The following is a 19706-nucleotide window of genomic DNA, read 5'->3' on the forward strand; positions in this document are numbered from 1 at the left end:
TGCTCCTCCGTGACGATGAAGGCTTGAGGTTAAAAAATAATAATAATTGAAATTGAAAGTGGGGGGGACACAAACGGATTTGAACAGTGGGGGGGACATGTGGAAATTACGCCCAGGACTTACATGACCAACAGCAGAGTTCGGGGTTATAATGCATTTGTTGTTCTCCTCCTTTCCTCTGCTCTTGTCTCTGACTGTGAGTGTGTGCATTCATATGTGTGTGGGGGGAGCGGAGCCCCGCCCTTCAGAAACAGAGCAGAGGAGTGAATGCGCAAAGCAACGCAGTGGACACTGACACATGCACATGCATTGGATAAATAACATAAGCGTTTAGTTTATTTAATAAAAGAGCACATGTTCAATGTGAAAAGCGACCATCGACAGAATATTTTCGATTTGGCGCTATATATATCTTTTTTCTTTTTAAAACTTGGAATCTCAGGGCGGGGGGGGCTGGGTTCCGTTGGGGTGGCGCGGCGCCCCCCCCAAGATAAAGGTAGGGGAAACACTGAAATGTAGAGACTGTCAAACCCAACATTGGGAAACTCAGGCAAAAAAATATCTGCATTTTTTAAACGCTCACAGCCACACCGGAGAGAGCGCACGGTTACAGGGATTGTTTATTGTTAGCATCTGGTAAGCTAGCTGCGCTAACGGATATGAGAAGCTTTTTCTATAAGAAGGTGGAGGATAGTTCCGGTCAGAGGGATAGGCTGAGATAACTACATCCCAGGTGAGAGCTCTGCCACAGAGTCTCCAGTCCCCAGCTGTCTGTCTCTGAAGAGTGACTGCAGTGGCGGCTGCTGGAAAATATTTTTGGTGGGGGTATGGAAATGGAGACAAAACCAGACTAGGGCGGTCCGGGGATCGTCCCCGGAATAATGTTTTGAGAAATAACCCCTTAAATTATGACTTCTGGCGATGTTAGAGGGGAGGGGGGGGGGTCTTAAAAATATGAGATAATCCATAATCTTCAGTGTGGTAAACTATGAATCTTCCTGTGCAACAGTACAGTATGCCCACACAAACTGCAGAACACTGGTGCTTTGGGAAGACTCAAATGATTTAATTCCCATTTAAAATCAGGAGACTAAATACGAACATTGTGTGTGTGTGTGTGTGTGTGTGTGTGTGTGTGTGTGTGTGTGTCTGTCTGTCTGTCTGTCTGTCTGTCTGTCTGTCTGTCTGTCTGTCTGTCTGTCTGTCTGTCTGTCTGTCTGTCTGTCTGTCTGTCTGTCTGTCTGTCTGTCTGTCTGTCTGTCTGTCTGTCTGTCTGTGTGTCTGTGTGTCTGTGTGTTTGTCATACTTGCCAACCCTCCAGATTTTCGCGGAGGACTCCCGCATTTCTCCCGATTTCTGACAAATCAGATTTACTCGCGACTGTTTCCACTGGGACTTTAATACAGCTACACCATTGTTTGGTTGCCATGGTAGCGCGTCTCTTTAGCAGCGCGCGCAACTCAAATTCTGAGAGGGTGAGGAAGATGAAAACTGAACAAGAATCGACAACTCGACCCTCTGATCACTCCTGTCCTGTAAAATACAGGTCCAGCCCCCACATACAGATGTAGCACTCCAGATAGGAAGCACATGGGTGTGTCCCAGTCAAAAGCCCAGCGGATCCCAGTGGCTGGGGGTGTTGCCAAATTGCTAGAGGACGTTGCCCAATTTCCCCATGTGTTCAATTACAGGATTTAACCATGAGATGGCGCTTCATTCACAAATACACAAAGACAACTGGGTGTTCGCTGAATACTGTAGCATTTCATCACTTATTTGTTATGGTTTTCACAGGCTACTATAATGAAAAAACATCAATGTTTTAGATCAAATAAAGTATATAGTTTGCTTTATGCAGTATATTTGTAATATTGTTGGGGTGTTTTTACACAGTACAGTAGATTGAAGTAAATCAATTTATACATTAAGATAAGATAAGATAAAATGGACCTTTATTAATTCAGTAGTTCAAACAGCAACAGGGTGAGAGTGAAAAATAGGATAGCACAGATTCACACAGATTAATAAAATCAAAAATAAGATGAGCGATACAAATAAAAATAATAATTATGAGAAACTATGAAATAAGAAATGAATAAAGCTAAAATGTAACTATCATATCATATATTATAATGTATTGTATTATTAAGTAATATCATACATTAACCCCATTATAGCAGATGCCACATTGAATGGATGAACACATTTATGTGAAATATGATTTCCTCCGGAGTCGGCTTGACTCGGTTTGCATTTATAAAGAATGCACAAATGTGTTTAATCGTTAATGTCAGATATGTACTAAGTAAATACATTTGTTCCTGCTCAAGAGTAGATTCAACTTTATTGTTATTGCACAGGTACTGAGACAACGAAATGCAGTTTAGCTTCTAACCAGGAGTGCAACAAGCAGTAAAGTGAAAAGTAATTTACACAATCTACAGAATAAAAGATAGAATGAAGTGAATGATGAATAAACAGTGAGGGGTATGAATACACTAGATACACACAGCAGCCTGTGAGCAGTATGAACAGTGTGTATGAATACACTAGATACACACAGCAGCCTGAGAGCAGTATGAACAGTGTGTATGAATACACTAGATACACACAGCAGCCTGTGAGCAGTATGAACAGTGTGTATGAATACACTAGATATACAGAGCAGCCTGTGAGCAGTATGAACAGTGTGTATGAATACACTAGATACACACAGCAGCCTGAGAGCAGTATGAACAGTGTGTATGAATACACTAGATACACACAGCAGCCTGTGAGCAGTATGAACAGTGTGTATGAATACACTAGATACACACAGCAGCCTGAGAGCAGTATGAACAGTGTGTGTGAATACACTAGATACACACAGCAGCCTGAGAGCAGTATGAACAGTGTGTATGAATACACTAGATATACACAGCAGCCTGTGAGCAGTATGAACAGTGTGTATGAATACACTAGATACACACAGCAGCCTGAGAGCAGTATGAACAGTCTGTATGAATACACTAGATACACACAGCAGCCTGAGAGCAGTATGAACAGTGTGTATGAATACACTAGATACACACAGCAGCCTGAGAGCAGTATGAACAGTGTGTATGAATACACTAGATACACACAGCAGCCTGTGAGCAGTATGAACAGTGTGTATGAATACACTAGATACACACAGCAGCCTGAGAGCAGTATGAACAGTGTGTATGAATACACTAGATACACACAGCAGCCAGTGAGCAATATGAACAGTGTGTATGAATACACTAGATACACACAGCAGCCTGAGAGCAGTATGAACAGTGTGTATGAATACACTAGATACACACAGCAGCCTGTGAGCAGTATGAACAGTGTGTATGAATACACTAGATACACACAGCAGCCTGAGAGCAGTATGAACAGTGTGTATGAATACACTAGATATACAGAGCAGCCTGAGAGCAGTATGAACAGTGTGTATGAATACACTAGATACACACAGCAGCCTGAGAGCAGTATGAACAGTGTGTATGAATACACTAGATACACACAGCAGCCTGTGATCAGTATGAACAGTGTGTATGAATACACTAGATACACACAGCAGCCTGAGAGCAGTATGAACAGTGTGTATGAATACACTAGATACACACAGCAGCCTGAGAGCAGTATGAACAGTGTGTATGAATACACTAGATACACACAGCAGCCTGTGAGCAGTATGAACAGTGTGTATGAATACACTAGATATACAGAGCAGCCTGTGAGCAGTATGAACAGTGTGTGTGAATACACTAGATACACACAGCAGCCTGTGAGCAGTATGAACAGTGTGTATGAATACACTAGATACACACAGCAGCCAGTGAGCAATATGAACAGTGTGTATGAATACACTAGATACACACAGCAGCCTGTGAGCAGTATGAACAGTGTGTATGAATACACTAGATACACACAGCAGCCAGTGAGCAGTATGAACAGTGTGTATGAATACACTAGATACACACAGCAGCCAGTGAGCAATATGAACAGTGTGTATGAATACACTAGATACACACAGCAGCCTGTGAGCAGTATGAACAGTGTGTATGAATACACTAGATACACACAGCAGCCTGAGAGCAGTATGAACAGTGTGTATGAATACACTAGATACACACAGCAGCCCTGTGAGCAGTATGAACAGTGTGTATGAATACACTAGATACACACAGCAGCCTGAGAGCAGTATGAACAGTTTGTATGAATACACTAGATATACACAGCAGCCTGTGAGCAGTATGAACAGTGTGTATGAATACACTAGATACACACAGCAGCCTGAGAGCAGTATGAACAGTGTGTATGAATACACTAGATACACACAGCAGCCTGAGAGCAGTATGAACAGTGTGTATGAATACACTAGATACACACAGCAGCCTGAGAGCAGTATGAACAGTGTGTATGAATACACTAGATATACACAGCAGCCTGTGAGCAGTATGAACAGTGTGTATGAATACACTAGATATACACAGCAGCCAGTGAGCAGTATGAACAGTGTGTATGAATACACTAGATACACACAGCAGCCTGAGAGCAGTATGAACAGTGTGTATGAATACACTAGATACACACAGCAGCCTGAGAGCAGTATGAACAGTGTGTATGAATACACTAGATACACACAGCAGCCTGAGAGCAGTATGAACAGTGTGTATGAATACACTAGATACACACAGCAGCCTGAGAGCAGTATGAACAGTGTGTATGAATACACTAGATATACAGAGCAGCCTGAGAGCAGTATGAACAGTGTGTATGAATACACTAGATACACACAGCAGCCTGAGAGCAGTATGAACAGTGTGTATGAATACACTAGATATACACAGCAGCCTGTGAGCAGTATGAACAGTGTGTATGAATACACTAGATATACAGAGCAGCCTGAGAGCAGTATGAACAGTGTGTATGAATACACTAGATACACACAGCAGCCTGAGAGCAGTATGAACAGTGTGTATGAATACACTAGATATACACAGCAGCCTGAGAGCAGTATGAACAGTGTGTATGAATACACTAGATATACAGAGCAGCCTGAGAGCAGTATGAACAGTGTGTATGAATACACTAGATACACACAGCAGCCAGTGAGCAGTATGAACAGTGTGTATGAATACACTAGATACACACAGCAGCCAGTGAGCAATATGAACAGTGTGTATGAATACACTAGATACACACAGCAGCCTGTGAGCAGTATGAACAGTGTGTATGAATACACTAGATACACACAGCAGCCTGTGAGCAGTATGAACAGTGTGTATGAATACACTAGATACACACAGCAGCCAGTGAGCAATATGAACAGTGTGTATGAATACACTAGATACACACAGCAGCCTGTGAGCAGTATGAACAGTGTGTATGAATACACTAGATACACACAGCAGCCAGTGAGCAATATGAACAGTGTGTATGAATACACTAGATACACACAGCAGCCTGTGAGCAGTATGAACAGTGTGTATGAATACACTAGATACACACAGCAGCCTGAGAGCAGTATGAACAGTGTGTATGAATACACTAGATACACACAGCAGCCTGAGAGCAGTATGAACAGTGTGTATGAATACACTAGATACACACAGCAGCCTGAGAGCAGTATGAACAGTGTGTATGAATACACTAGATACACACAGCAGCCTGAGAGCAGTATGAACAGTGTGTATGAATATGATAAGATATATAAAGTATGAAAACGGTAAGCAGTGCAAGTATAGTATAAAAATACATAGATATTAATTTCATGATGATAAACATTGTGGAACAATGATGAAAATGTGAATGGAAGTGGCGACGTAAAATTGACACAAAACAACAACAAACTTTTGCCGAGCCAATGGAGAGCTTCATCACCAGCACGGGGTAAAACCCACCAATGAGTGCTCAGCTCGAGATACCAGCGAGTCGAGAGAGAGAATGGTATCTGCATTTTCCTCTTTTGGTTTGATTAGAAGACATCCTTAGGACAATATCGTTCATCAGCCCCCACCCGCCATGTTCCCTATGCTGTTGGGAACTCTTTGTTTAAAACGAATTGGCCATCGGAACGTGTGGAGGAAGTCTCCCAGGGGGGATTGGTCACATTCCACACCTCTCCCCCCCCCCCCCCCCCCCCCCCCCTCCCTCCTGTGATCCCCCGCACACAGAGAGACACAGGGAGATCGCTCTTCTGGAGTGAAGAGAGCGGAAATAATGATATTGCAAGTTAGAAATGTAAGATGCATTTTGACAGACAAGATGGACACTTGGGGGAAAATATGCTGCATTTCGAATGTCCGATAGTCCACCATTAACACCTTAGTCCCGGGTCTGTGCGGAAATATCAAACATTTAATAAAAGTGAAAAACAATGAACAAGACAACGTATTAATAATAATTAATTATATTTATTCCGTTTGGATGTACGATTTTTGACTTTGTTTAGAGCAGCAAATATGATTTTGTTTGAATGATTAAATGTAGGGTGAATTGCCCTAATGTGGGACATTTTTGCATTTCAGACTTCGGGAATATATTGCGATATGAAGCCGATACAACAGGTGTAGCTTTTTTTCCTCATTTCTCAAGTTCTGTCAACAGTGACACAGTAGACACAACATAAATTTTAAAAGCTTAAATTATGTACATGGGATTTCATTCTGATAAGGCAAAAGTGTTATTATAAATATAATACAAATATACAGTATATACACACATTATGTACAAAAATCTGATCAGTATTTTCCGTTTCGTAAAATGATAAAATACGGCGAAGATATTCAAATATGTGCTTCCATTTGACATACTTTTGAAATGTATTAACTTGATATCATCGTATCTCCGTGTTTACTGGGTCTTTTTGCATGAAACAAAGACTGGGATATAATTTCAAGCCAGTACTTTCAACAGAAACACACGGCAATGTTGTCCGGACTGTTGTTTTTATGCGGCACCGGCTTGAACAGGTCATGTGATCTGATCACGCCGGCGTAACGGTCGACTCCAAAAGGTTAAATGCATCAATCTGGTGCACTTTGAGGGCAAAATTAAGAGATTTGTGGATACAGCTCTCAACACTCATATGAAACAGAACTGTTCTTACAATGTGTGTTGGAAGGATTTATTAAATTACTATGCATATTTTATTGTGTAAACACACAGCTGATCACCTGAGAGCTGCCGTTTCATTCAGACTGTTTAAAAAAAAAAAACGGTCTGATTTGAACAACTCAATGTGTGATTGTTATAGCAGTAATATTAGACACTAATAATACAGTAAACTATTAACACTGTACATATTATTGTTTGTTTGCCCGTGGGTTTAGGATTATCGGGAGACCCGTGCTGCATTTTCCTCCGGTCAGATGTGATATAAAAACAAAGCAATTCTTTGTGTTGTTGTAAACTCACGTGGATTAAACTACATGTATTAGTGCTTTCATTTCAATTCGCGAAAATTATGATACATTAAATGATCGTGAGGATGATGATTGAACATTTTTTGTTTGATCCGGGCTGCATTTCCTGATGAAAAAACATAGCGATGGTTTTGTACTTACGCCAACGTGATTTTTTGTTAAATAAAAACATGGTGATGTTTTGTAAATGATTACATGTCTCTTATTTAGCACAGAATATGATCCTATCCGTGAAATATGGATCTTAACAAATATCCGCTATATCAGATACCTGTAGATCTATCAGCTGTTTATTTCACATGAGTTCCAGTGTGGCAGCTTTTTCATCACGGCTCCCCCTGGTGGATCCATGATCCATTGCAGCTGGTTTAATTATAATTAAATGTATTTATCAAGGGGGCGTATCAAGTCCTGCGGGGGGGGTTTCCTTTTCACGGACCCGCACGGGTAGGCGTCTGAAATGAAGCGCTACATCTATATGCTCCATGGTGCTACAGGCATTGCCCTTACAACTACAATAAGCATGTAAATGTTAATCTACAGCTCCGGCGATCCACTAGCACCTGAGTCTCCACCTGCAGACAACTACAGTAGAGTCACTTTGGATACGAGTCCAAACAACTCACAGACACACAGGCCAGGGTGCTGACAAGGCGCCCTTTGAGCATCAGATCTGACGACGCTGATTGGCTGAAATTATGTTTCGGCGGCATAGTTTCCAGATAGCAACAGTCAGCTTGTTGGCTGCAGCTGCTCTGGCTGAGGGCTCCTTTCTACCGCCCGGACGAGAGAGGGTAATGATACACGCTGCGGCCAGGCAGGAAACATGTGACTTATCAGTAACTTTAGACATCGTAAAACAATTTTAAAAGAAATGTTATTGTATATTAAACATTTTACTGATACCAACTATATAATATTTACCTTGTTCTTTAAAAATAAAAAATATATATATTTTTTAAATATATATATATATATATTTTTAATTTTGAATGACAATCAAACATGTGGGAAGAGGGGGGGCGGCACCCCTAGCGCCCCTATGGGCCGGCCGCCACTGGTGACTGGTCTATGAGTCCACCTCTAAACTTCAGTAATGAACCTGGACCCTCAGACACAAAGAAAGAGTTTCTGGAGTAAACTGACCTGAAGAGGATTCAGTTTTTATGTTATCGTATTATTTAAACTGTTCTTTAATGTCATGTGTGCAGTATAGAGTTCAGTAAGCTAACATTATTTAAAGGTATTTCTATTGGCAACTACATCATCATTGTATCAGTGGCATAAAATGATTTTAAGTTGCAAAAATATTTTCAAAGACTGAAAATTCTCAAAACTAAATATATTGGACTACTTGGGCATGTTTATGATATATATTATTAATGAATAGTAATAACCTGCTCAGCTGGTTGTGTTTAGCATTAGCAGATATAACAGAGTTTTGAGAGATCACATGTAGAGTCAATGCAAAGACACAGATCCGTGCCGGGCAACACGAATAAAGTGAAGATGTTAAATTCATGTCACCTGCGTATTCGTGCAGCGAGAAACATTTCAACTGGAGCTTAAAGTTTGTGGCGCTCTGTTCCAAAAGCCTGTCAGAGTTGAGATTGTGCTCCTGTGGTCTCTGACGGTCTGAGGGGAATCAGAGAGGAGAGCAGAGCTCTACAGCAGCTCATATTCAATCAGGGTTATTCATGTTCCTGTTTAAACCAGACACTGTCTGTGGTGCTCACAATATACTCACTGCTGTTCTTATGACTACATGAAGTCACTCTGAGTGAGGATGGAGCAGCATCCTTTCCATATTTACATTGCGATTAATTCACAGCAGATTCTATCTTGTGTTTTTATAACGCTATAGTGCTCCAGGTTAATACAGCTGTGTGTGTCTTAGTAGAGACGGTGACCATGTGCTCCTCTGGGTGATGAATCCAGACAGGATGCTTTTATAATAATGTGAAGCTTAAACTATCTACCTGATCGCAAAGATATATTATATAGAAATATTATTTTTTAGAATTTTGCCCCCTTGTTGAACCTTTGTTGAGAATCAGCTCCTCTAAAGGATGTGTTCCTCTCCACAGAGGGAAGAGGAAGAGTGGTGTTCCTGTGGAGCAGCAGCCGTCCAGCTGTGCTCTGTGTCAGGACGTCCTGAAGGATCCAGTCTCTACCAGCTGTGGACACTGGTTCTGTAGACAGTGCATCACCTCATACTGGGAGCAGAGACCTCCATCAGGAGACCCCTCCTGTCCCCAGTGTGGAAAGAGATCCAGAACCAGAGCTGGCCTGCAGACAGCCAGTCAGAGCAGCTCTGTACGAGGTAAGAGGCCGAACACATGCAGCGTCTTTAGGCCGTCGGGGCGCTGGGTCTCTACTCTTGGATGAACTCTCATTGGCTCAGAGTCCTCTGATCTTCTTCCAGGCATTGTTTAAGTGTTTTAAAACAGACAGCAGTTTTTTCCTTTGTAGAAACACTGGACAGATCTAAAGGAGAACTTTAGCCCCGCAAATACTTCTACAGAAGATAGTAAAGTTATCTGATGGCTAGGATCCTTCCTTTAGATTCTCAAAAGCATTTCCTTATTCTCTCCTGTTTCCCTCTCTCCCAGCAGAACGTGGTCTGCAGGAGGTTCTAGATGAACACAGGCTCAGTCTGAGGAGGAGATGTGAACGTGTGACTGAAGGAACTGATCAAAGTGAAACCCTCCTCAACAGCATCTTCACTGAGCTCTACATCACACAAGGCCAGAGTGAAGAGGTTAATACCCAACATGAGGTGAGGCAGCTGGAGACAGCTTCCAAGAAGAAGACCCTCCATGACACTCCAATCAAGTGCCAGGACATCTTTAAAGCCTCACCTGACCAACAGACTCTCATCAGAGCGGTCCTGACCAACGGAGTCGCTGGAGTTGGAAAAAGCTTCTCAGTGCAGAAGTTCACTCTGGACTGGGCCGAGGGTTTGGGAAACCAAGATGTCAGTCTGGTGATCCCGCTCTCCTTCAGGGAGCTGAACCTGATCAAAGGTGAGCAGTACAGTCTTCTCAGGCTGCTCCATGTTTTCCATCCAACCTTACAGAAGCTCACAGCAGAGCAGCTGGCTGTCTGCAAAGTGCTGCTCATCTTTGACGGCCTGGATGAAAGCAGACTTTCTCTGGACTTCAGAAACAATGAGGTTGTGTCTGATGTCTCTCAGCAGTCCTCAGTCAACGTGCTGCTGACAAACCTCATCAGGGGGAAGCTGCTTCCCTCGGCTCTCGTCTGGATAACTTCCAGACCTGCAGCGGCCAATCAGATCCCTCCTGAGTGTGTGGACAGGGTGACAGAAGTACGAGGCTTCACTGACGCCCAGAAGGAGGAGTACTTCAGGAGGAGATGGAGTGATGAAGACCTGTCCAGCAGAATCATCTCTCACATCAAGAGCTCCAGGAGCCTCCACATCATGTGTCTGATCCCAGTCTTCTGCTGGATCACTGCTGCAGTGCTGGACCACATGTTGACTACAGACCAGAGAGGAGAGCTGCCCCAGACCCTCACTGACATGTACTCACACTTCCTGCTGGTCCAGACCAAGAGGAAGAAGCAGAAGTATGAAGAGGGACATGAGACGAGTTCACAGCAGCTGACGGAGGCTGACAGGGAGGTTCTCCTGAAGCTGGGGAGGCTGGCGTTTGAACATCTGGAGAAAGGAGACATCATGTTCTACCAAGAAGACCTGCAGCGCTGTGGCCTTGATCTCACCGAGGCCTTGGTGCACTCAGGAGTTTGTACAGAGATCTTCAAAAGAGAGAGTGTGATCTTCCAGAAAACAGTCTACTGCTTTGTTCATCTGAGCATTCAGGAGTTCCTGGCTGCAGTCTACATGCTGCACTGTTACACCAACAGAGACACAAAGGTGCTGAAGGACTTCCTGAAGAGAGACTGGCCCTATAAGAACAGTAACAGCAGAGATCAGGAGTACCCATCCCTGGATGTCTTCCTAAGAGGAGTCATGAAAAAATCACTCTGTAGCAGAAATGGCCACCTGGACCTGTTTGCCCGCTTTCTCCACGGCCTCTCTCTGGAGTCCAACCAGAGACTGTTAGGAGGCCTGCTGGGTCGCACAGACAACAGACCAGAAACCATCCAGAGAGCAATCAGCAACCTGAAGGAGATGAGAATAACAATCTCTCCTGACAGGAGCATCAACATCCTCCACTGTCTGACAGAGATGAAGGACCTCTCAGTACATCAGGAGATCACAGAGTTCCTGAAGTCAGAGAACAGATCAAAGGAACTCTCTATGATCCACTGCTCTGCTCTGGCCTACATGCTGCAGATGTCAGAGGAGGTTCTGGATGAGTTGGACCTGAGTCAGTACAAAACATCAGCGGAGGGGAAACGGAGACTGATTCCAGCTGTGAGGAACTGCAGGAAGGCCAAGTGAGTCCAGATGTGATTAACTTTATAAACTGAAGTGGATCAGAAGTTTAATTATTCAAATAAACACTATCACATTTTTGCTGTTTAAAAACTGAGAGCAAATTAAAACTGTTCTTCTATTTATTTATAATAACTGTTAGATTGAACAGTTTCTCTCTTCATACTCCTTTGAGGGAGGGAGGCGTCATGTCAAACACATGAAGGACTCTAGAGGTTTCTCAGCATGTGATCTCACCACACAGCAGGACTTACAGTTATCAGTTATTATTACTTTCTGTTAGTTTCTTTATCTTTAAACACAGAGGTTTTTATTACCATGTATTAGAGTTTAAATAGGATCTACATAATTCCCCACCAATACCAGAGATATGTCTTAATGCTGATATACGGAGAACATCTTGCTGATGGTATTTAGTTTAAAAGATTGAAACCTTATTGGTTTGTTATTTGTGATTGTGTTCAAAATAAATGTTCAGATGTTCAGAGAAGCAATCTAGCAACAGCCTCTGACAGCAGAAGGTAGCCAACACAGACATGTGATCACACATTAACGCACACATTAAACTCAGTTATAATAATCATTTAATATTATTACACATAATATAAAATGGCATCAGCAAATGTCATTCAGAACATACTGTATGTCAAATCTTTACTCATGAAGTCTTTCAGGTTAATATAATGTTCCCTCTTTTAAACACATGTTGTAATATATGTGTTGTTATAGACTTACTGGCTGTAAACTCTCAGAGGCTGAATGTGAAGTCGTGGCCTCAGCTCTGAAGTCTGACCCCTCCCATCTGAGAGATCTGGACCTGAGTGAGAACGCTCTGGAGGATTCAGGAGTGGAGCGTCTGAGTTCTGGACTAAAGAGTCCAAACTGCAGACTGGAGGCTCTCAGGTCAGTTCTCTGACTGAACTTCATATGGATCTGTTTGTGTTTATGATTTTCTGAATTTGCCTGAGAACAAAGACATTTTAATTATTTTCCTCACTTTTGCTAATGACTGAATATCCATGAGAATAACAAAGAGAAAGTGAATGTGTGAGGGAGAGTGTTTGAGCTTCCACAGACTCACTCTGTGCTCCATGAGTCAGTGGAGATGCTGTCAGTACTGATGAGCTGTGAGGGAGGTGAAGGAGTTGTTAAACATCTGATCAAAGTTAAAGTTCCAGATCATCAGTGGATTGTTTCTGCTTCATCGCTGACATTAAAACCCTGTTTAACTCTGATCAGATTATTAAACCTGGAGTTATTTCAAACAGGAACATTGTTTTCTAAACTTACATCATGTTTTCTTTATTCAGACTGAGGAGCTGCAGGTTGTCAGAGATCAGCTGTTCTGCTCTGGCCTCAGCTCTGAAGTCCAACATCATCAACCCTCACTGTCAGAGATATAGCTCAAATACTTCCAAATTTCGCTTCTGGCTTTTTTGTCAACAAGCCGAGGCGCAGCGGCAGTTGCACTCCACTTGCAGCCATGCTTCTTGTTTTCTCACATGCTCTGGCAGCTAGCGCATGCACGAGAGAGGGGAGGGGCTTAGAGCGTGCTGGAGAGCGGAGGGACTGCAGGCACAGCAGGGATTGGAAGCAGAGCGCTGAAAACCCACGGCTCTTATTAAAACGACGCTTTCTCACCGGAGTACTTTCCCCCGTCATTCTTAAAGTACCGATACTAATGAAACGGAGGAATCGTAACGTTTTTAACGGCAGGGTATCGGCAAGAGTAAACCCTCTCCTAAAGAAACCCACTCTCAACCCGTCTGATGTTAGAAACTACAGGCCTGTCTCTCTCCTCCCGTTCCTGTCTAAAACACTTGAACGCGCTGTCTTTAAACAACTCTCCTGTTATCTCCATCAGAACAACCTTCTGGATCCGCACCAGTCTGGTTTCAAGGCAGGTCACTCAACAGAAACTGCTCTCCTTGCTGTCTCTGAGGAACTGCACACGGCTAAAGCAGCCTCCCTCTCCTCTGTCATCATCCTTCTGGACCTGTCTGCTGCATTCGACACGGTGAACCATCAGATCCTCCTTCACACTCTCCAAGAACTTGGAGTTTCAGGCTCTGCACTTTCCCTCCTCTCCTCATACCTCAAAGACCTACAGGGTAACTTGGAGAGGGTCAGAGTCCGACCCTTGTCAATTAACTACAGGGGTCCCTCAGGGCTCTGTTCTTGGTCCCCTCCTTTTCTCCTTGTACACAAACTCGCTCGGGTCTGTCAATAGCCCGCATGGTTTTTCATACCTCTGCTACGCTGACGACACCCAACTCATTCTGTCCTTTCCCCGCTCAGAGACCCAGGTCGTCGCACGCATCTCTGCTTGTCTAGCAGACATCTCTCTGTGGATGTCTGCTCACCACCTCAAGCTCAACATTGACAAGACTGAACTGCTTTTCCTTCAGGGAAAAGATTGTCCCACTCTTGACCTAACAATCAACATCGGCCCCTCTGTTGTTTCCCCGACTCAGACTGCAAGGAATCTGGGTGTGACCCTAGATAACAAACTGTCCTTCACTGCAAACATCTCTGCTACAACCCGCTGCTGCAGATACACTCTTTACAACATCAGGAGGATACGTCCCCAGCTGACCCAGAAAGAGACGCAGGTTCTGGTCCAGGCTCTCGTCATCTCAGTCCTAGACTACTGCAACTCCCTCCTGGCTGGTCTGCCTGCATGTGCCCTCTGACCTCTGCAGCTCATCCAGAATGCAGCGGCTCGTCTGGTCTTCAACCTTCCTAAATGTTCCCACACCACGCCGCTCCTCCGCTCCCTTCACTGGCTTCCAGTAACTGCTAGAATCCACTTCAAGACTCTGGTACTTGCGTACCATGCTGTGAATGGATCTGGCCCTTCCTACATCCAGGACATGGTTCAACCGTACACCCCAGCACGTGCACTCCGCTCTGCATCAGCCAAACAGCTCGCTGCACCCGCACTGCGAGGGGGACCCAAGTTCCCATCAGCAGAAACACGTGGGTTTGCTATCCTGGCTCCAAAATGGTGGAATGAGCTCCCCATTGAAATCAGGACAGCAGAAAGCTTACACATCTTCTTCAGACTGAGAACTCATCTCTTTGGACTCCACTTCCAGAGGACCCCTGTCTCCCACCATCTCCACAGTGTCCAGAGGACTCCTGTCTCCCACCTCCTCCACAGTGTCCAAAGGACTCCTGTCTCCTACCTCCTCCACAGTGTCCAGAGGACTCCTGTCTCCCACCTCCTCCACAGTGTCCAGAGGACTCCTGTCTCCTACCTCCTCCACAGTGTCCAGAGGACTCCTGTCTCCCACCTCCTCCACAGTGTCCAAAGGACTCCTGTCTCCTACCTCCTCCACAGTGTCCAGAGGACTCCTGTCTCCCACCTCCTCCACAGTGTCCAAAGGACTCATGTCTCCCACCTCCTCCTCAGTGTCCAGAGGACTCCTGTCTCCCACCTCCTCCACAGTGTCCAGAGGACTCCTGTCTCCCACCACCTCCACAGTGTCCAGAGGACTCCTGTCTCCCACCCCCTCCACAGTGAGGACTCCTGTCTCCCACCCCCTCCACAGTGTCCAGAGGACTCCTGTCTCCCACCCCCTCCACAGTGAGGACTCCTGTCTCCCACCACCTCCACAGTGTCCAGAGGACTCCTGTCTCCCACCACCTCCACAGTGTCCAGAGGACTCCTGTCTCCCACCACCTCCACAGTGTCCAGAGGACTCCTGTCTCCCACCACCTCCACAGTGTCCAGAGGACTCCTGTCTCCCACCACCTCCACAGTGTCCAGAGGACTCCTTTCTCCCGCCACCTCCACAGTGTCTAGAGGACTCCTTTCACCCACCCCCTCCACAGTGTCCAGAGGACTCCTGTCTCCCACCACCTCCACAGTGTCTAGAGGACTCCTGTCTCCCACCCCCTCCACAGTGTCCAGAGGACTCCTGTCTCCCACCCCCTCCACAGTGTCCAGAGGACTCCTGTCTCCCACCTCCTCCACAGTGTCCAGAGGACTCCTGTCTCCCACCTCCTCCACAGTGTCCAGAGGACTCATGTCTCCCACCTCCTCCAGTGTCCAGAGGACTCCTGTCTCCCACCTCCTCCACAGTGAGGACTCCTGTCTCCCACCTCCTCCACAGTGTCCAGAGGACTCCTGTCTCCCACCCCCTCCACAGTGTCCAGAGGACTCCTGTCTCCCACCACCTCCACAGTGAGGACACCTGTCTCCCACCCCCTCCACAGTGAGGACTCCTGTCTCCCACCCCCTCCACAGTGAGGACTCCTGTCTCCCACCCCCTCCACAGTGTCCAGAGGACTCCTGTCTCCCACCCCCTCCACAGTGTCCAGAGGAATCCTGTCTCCCACCACCTCCACAGTGTCCAGAGGACTCCTGTCTCCCACCTCCTCCACAGTGTCCAGAGGAATCCTGTCTCCCACCACCTCCACAGTGAGGACTCCTGTCTCCCACCCCCTCCACAGTGAGGACTCCTGTCTCCCACCCCCTCCACAGTGTCCAGAGGACTCCTGTCTCCCACCCCCTCCACAGTGTCCAGAGGACTCCTGTCTCCCACCCCCTCCACAGTGTCCAGAGGACTCCTGTCTCCCACCCCCTCCACAGTGTCCAGAGGACTCCTGTCTCCCACCCCCTCCACAGTGTCCAGAGGACTCCTGTCACCCACCACCTCCACAGTGTCCAGAGGACTCCTGTCTCCCACCTCCTCCACAGTGTCCAGAGGACTCCTGTCCCCCACCACCTCCACAGTGTCCAGAGGACTCCTGTCTCCCACCTCCTCCACAGTGTCCAGAGGACTCCTGTCCCCCTCCACAGTGAGGCGGGATCTTCCTTCTAGGTCCGTTACCTTTGCTTGAAGCAGCCTCTGTTGAGAAAAGAGCAGAGCGTCTCTCAGGTCCGTGGCCACGGTCTCCGTTCCCTCCACCCGTTGCTCTGCTTCAGTTAGCATCGTGCTAACATTGCGGACATCACCAACGACGCTTTGTAATTTTGTATTCATCTCCGTCTTGAAAGAGTTGAACTCCTGTTCCTTGGCTTGTCTGAAGTCGTTCTTAAAGTCCGTTAGTTCCTGTTTTAACGCAGTTTTTAAGTTTCTTATATCCCTGCCCAAGTTTTGCATAGCCTCAGCCGTGGAAATGTCTTCCTCCTCACTACCCGCATCCGTCTCTGGTTTTCTTGTCTTTTCCCTCGTTCTAGTTTTTTGTTTTCCCCAGTGGTTTCTTGCCTTTGACCCCACTCATCCTTTTGGTGTCTTGTATTCAAAGATATTGTGTTTCTAAGGGGTTTCAAACTCAAATTGACTGGGAGAGTTTTCTATCATCTTGAAAGGCTCACCGGAAGATGAACTAATATTATTTTACATAAAGTTTACTTTTTGAAATAGAAATGTTAATGTTCCCACATTTCAGACCTGAACATCTGACTGGATTATAAACTGATTTTTAATCCTCATCATGTTTTCTTTCTTCAGACTGAGGGGCTGCAGTTTGTCAGAGATCAGCTGGTCTGCTCTGATCTCAGCTCTGAAGTCCAACCCCTCCCATCTGAGAGATCTGGACCTGAGTCTCAACGCTCTGCAGGATTCAGGAGTGGAGCTGCTGAGAGATGTTCTGGAGAGTCCAGACTGCAGACTGGAGACTCTCAGGTCAGTTCACTGACTCTCTGTTCCTGCTGGAGATCTCATGTTTCATTAGTTATTCAACCTGATTATGTTCATTAATAACTTGAATTCATGAAAGAGTAAATGTCCTTTTATTCATGTTTTCATTTTCATGTACTAAATGAAGAACTGCAAACATAAATATTGATTGTTTCTTAAAGAAACTTTAATAGCTTTTATTTGTAAAAAGTAAATCTATGTTTTTTTATATTTAGTAAACGATAACGTCTGAATAAAGGTCCTCTGAAGTGATATTAGTTTGACATGATGAAGTTTACTTCCTGAAGGAGACACATTTTATTGTTCTCATTCATTTCAATGTTGAGAAACACATCTGATTATGAACTCTTCTTTCTCCTCATCATGTTTTCTTTATTCAGTCTGGAGAGCTGCAGGTTGTCAGAGACCAGCTGTTCTGCTCTGATCTCAGCTCTGAAGTCCAACATCCATCTGAGAGATCTGAACCTGAGTCTCAACTACAATCTGCAGGATTCAGGAGTGAAGCTGCTGAGAGATCTTGTGGAGAGTCCAGACTGCAGACTGGAGACTCTCAGGTGAGTTCACTGACCCTCTGTTCCTGCTGGAGATCTCATGTGTTCAGTTTGTAATTGAACCTAATGTATGTACATTAATAACTTGAATTCATAAAGGGTCCGGGACCGGGACCCCAAGTAATCTGAGAGCTGTTCTCTGCCGTCATGACGCGCAGGGTGTTATTTTGTAACGGTGCCTGAGCTGGGTGCTCCACTCTTCCTGTCGGCTCTGTCGGCTAAACTCCGCTGCTCCGGGATGACGGTCTAACTGCTGGTGAACTCGGAGCGCTGTCAGAACGGGACGCTCAGATACTCAGAGCAGAGCTCACGGTCAGAGAGCCTGATGTGCAGGGAGTGTTAGGGAAGTTATTTTTCTTAATATTATTTTATTAAGCCTTTAGCTAGCTAACTAGCATACATTGTTACTAACTCCTAATGTTAGCTTTAGCCTGAGTTTTCCAATAGATGTTTTAATGGGCATAATATGCGCTTTCAAACCGGAGTACTTTTCCCAAGAACTAGGCCTATAGTTCCTGGGATTTTGGTTTCACACCAAAAAGATCTGGAACTAGTCCCTACAAACCTTTTCACCCCGAGATACTCCCTGCTAGAGAGGCGGTACTTTCCTGGGGAGGAAATGGTTCGTGGGTGTGTCGGCCACACTGACAATTTCTGATTGGCTGGGCGAAACGCACTCCGGGGCACTCCGGGACTTCGGATGGCAGTATACCCCGTGAAGTTGTTTGCGGCCTGCCAGTAAACCCAAAGCAGAAGAAGAAGTGACGTCAGCGGCTTCATTTGCCTAATCCTCCCTCAGGGACTTATTCCAGTGAGAACGCGATCTACTAGGACAGTTCCAGGAAATAAAGAGCTCGGCGGGACTAAGTACGCAAAGTACTTGGTGTGAAAGCGGCTAATGTTACAGACCATCACATGCCAATAGTCATGTGTTTTAGATCCTGTGTTAAGGCTATACACAGAGGTGGGAAGAGTACTTCTAAATAAAAGTAGAAGTACTCAGATCTTGTACTTGAGTTAAAGTAGAAGTACTCAGATCTTGTACTTGAGTAAAAGTAGAAGTACTCAGATCTTGTACTTGAGTAAAAGTAGAAGTACTCAGATCTTGTACTTGAGTAAAAGTAGAAGTACTCAGATCTTGTCCTTGAGTAAAAGTAGAAGTACTCAGATCTTGTACTTGAGTAAAAGTAGAAGTACTCAGGTCTTGTACTTGAGTAAAAGTAGAAGTACTCAGATCTTGTACTTGAGTAAAAGTAGAAGTACTCAGATCTTGTACTTGAGTTAAAGTAGAAGTACTCAGGTCTTGTCCTTGAGTACAAGTAGAAGTACTCAGGTCTTGTACTTGAGTTAAAGTAGAAGTACTCAGGTCTTGTCCTTGAGTAAAAGTAGAAGTACTCAGATCTTGTACTTGAGTAAAAGTAGATTTACTCCAGGTGGAACTAAAGTCTGATTTAACACTTGATTAGATTTCACATCATTCATCCACATCTGTGAAGTAACTAAAGGTATAAATACATGTAGTGGAGGAAAAGTACACCATTTAAGTATGAAGTAGCAGAACATGGAAATACTCAAGTAAAGTAAAAGTTCCTCTAAATTGTACTTAAGTTCAGTACTTGAGTAAATGTACTTAGTTACTTTACATCTC

General features: G+C 44.8%; 1 protein-coding gene across 2 annotated transcripts in view; it reads left to right on the forward strand.

The window, feature by feature from the left end:
* Window positions 1-19706, forward strand: part of LOC307027258 (protein NLRC3-like) — a gene marked incomplete at its 3' end in the record, with an annotated part of 99381 nt that overhangs the window by 908 nt on the left and 78767 nt on the right. For both annotated transcript variants that reach the window (XM_079695468.1, XM_079695469.1), the window contains exons 2-6: window positions 9524-9759; window positions 10049-11858; window positions 12586-12759; window positions 17319-17492; window positions 17888-18061. In XM_079695468.1, the coding sequence (XP_079551594.1) occupies window positions 9524-9759; window positions 10049-11858; window positions 12586-12759; window positions 17319-17492; window positions 17888-18061 (2568 nt within the window). The remainder of the gene's footprint in view (window positions 1-9523; window positions 9760-10048; window positions 11859-12585; window positions 12760-17318; window positions 17493-17887; window positions 18062-19706) is intronic.

The sequence above is a fragment of the Notothenia rossii genome (assembly GCF_949606895.1).
Source record: "Notothenia rossii genome assembly, contig: scaffold_72, whole genome shotgun sequence".
Taxonomy (NCBI): Eukaryota; Metazoa; Chordata; class Actinopteri; order Perciformes; family Nototheniidae; genus Notothenia; species Notothenia rossii.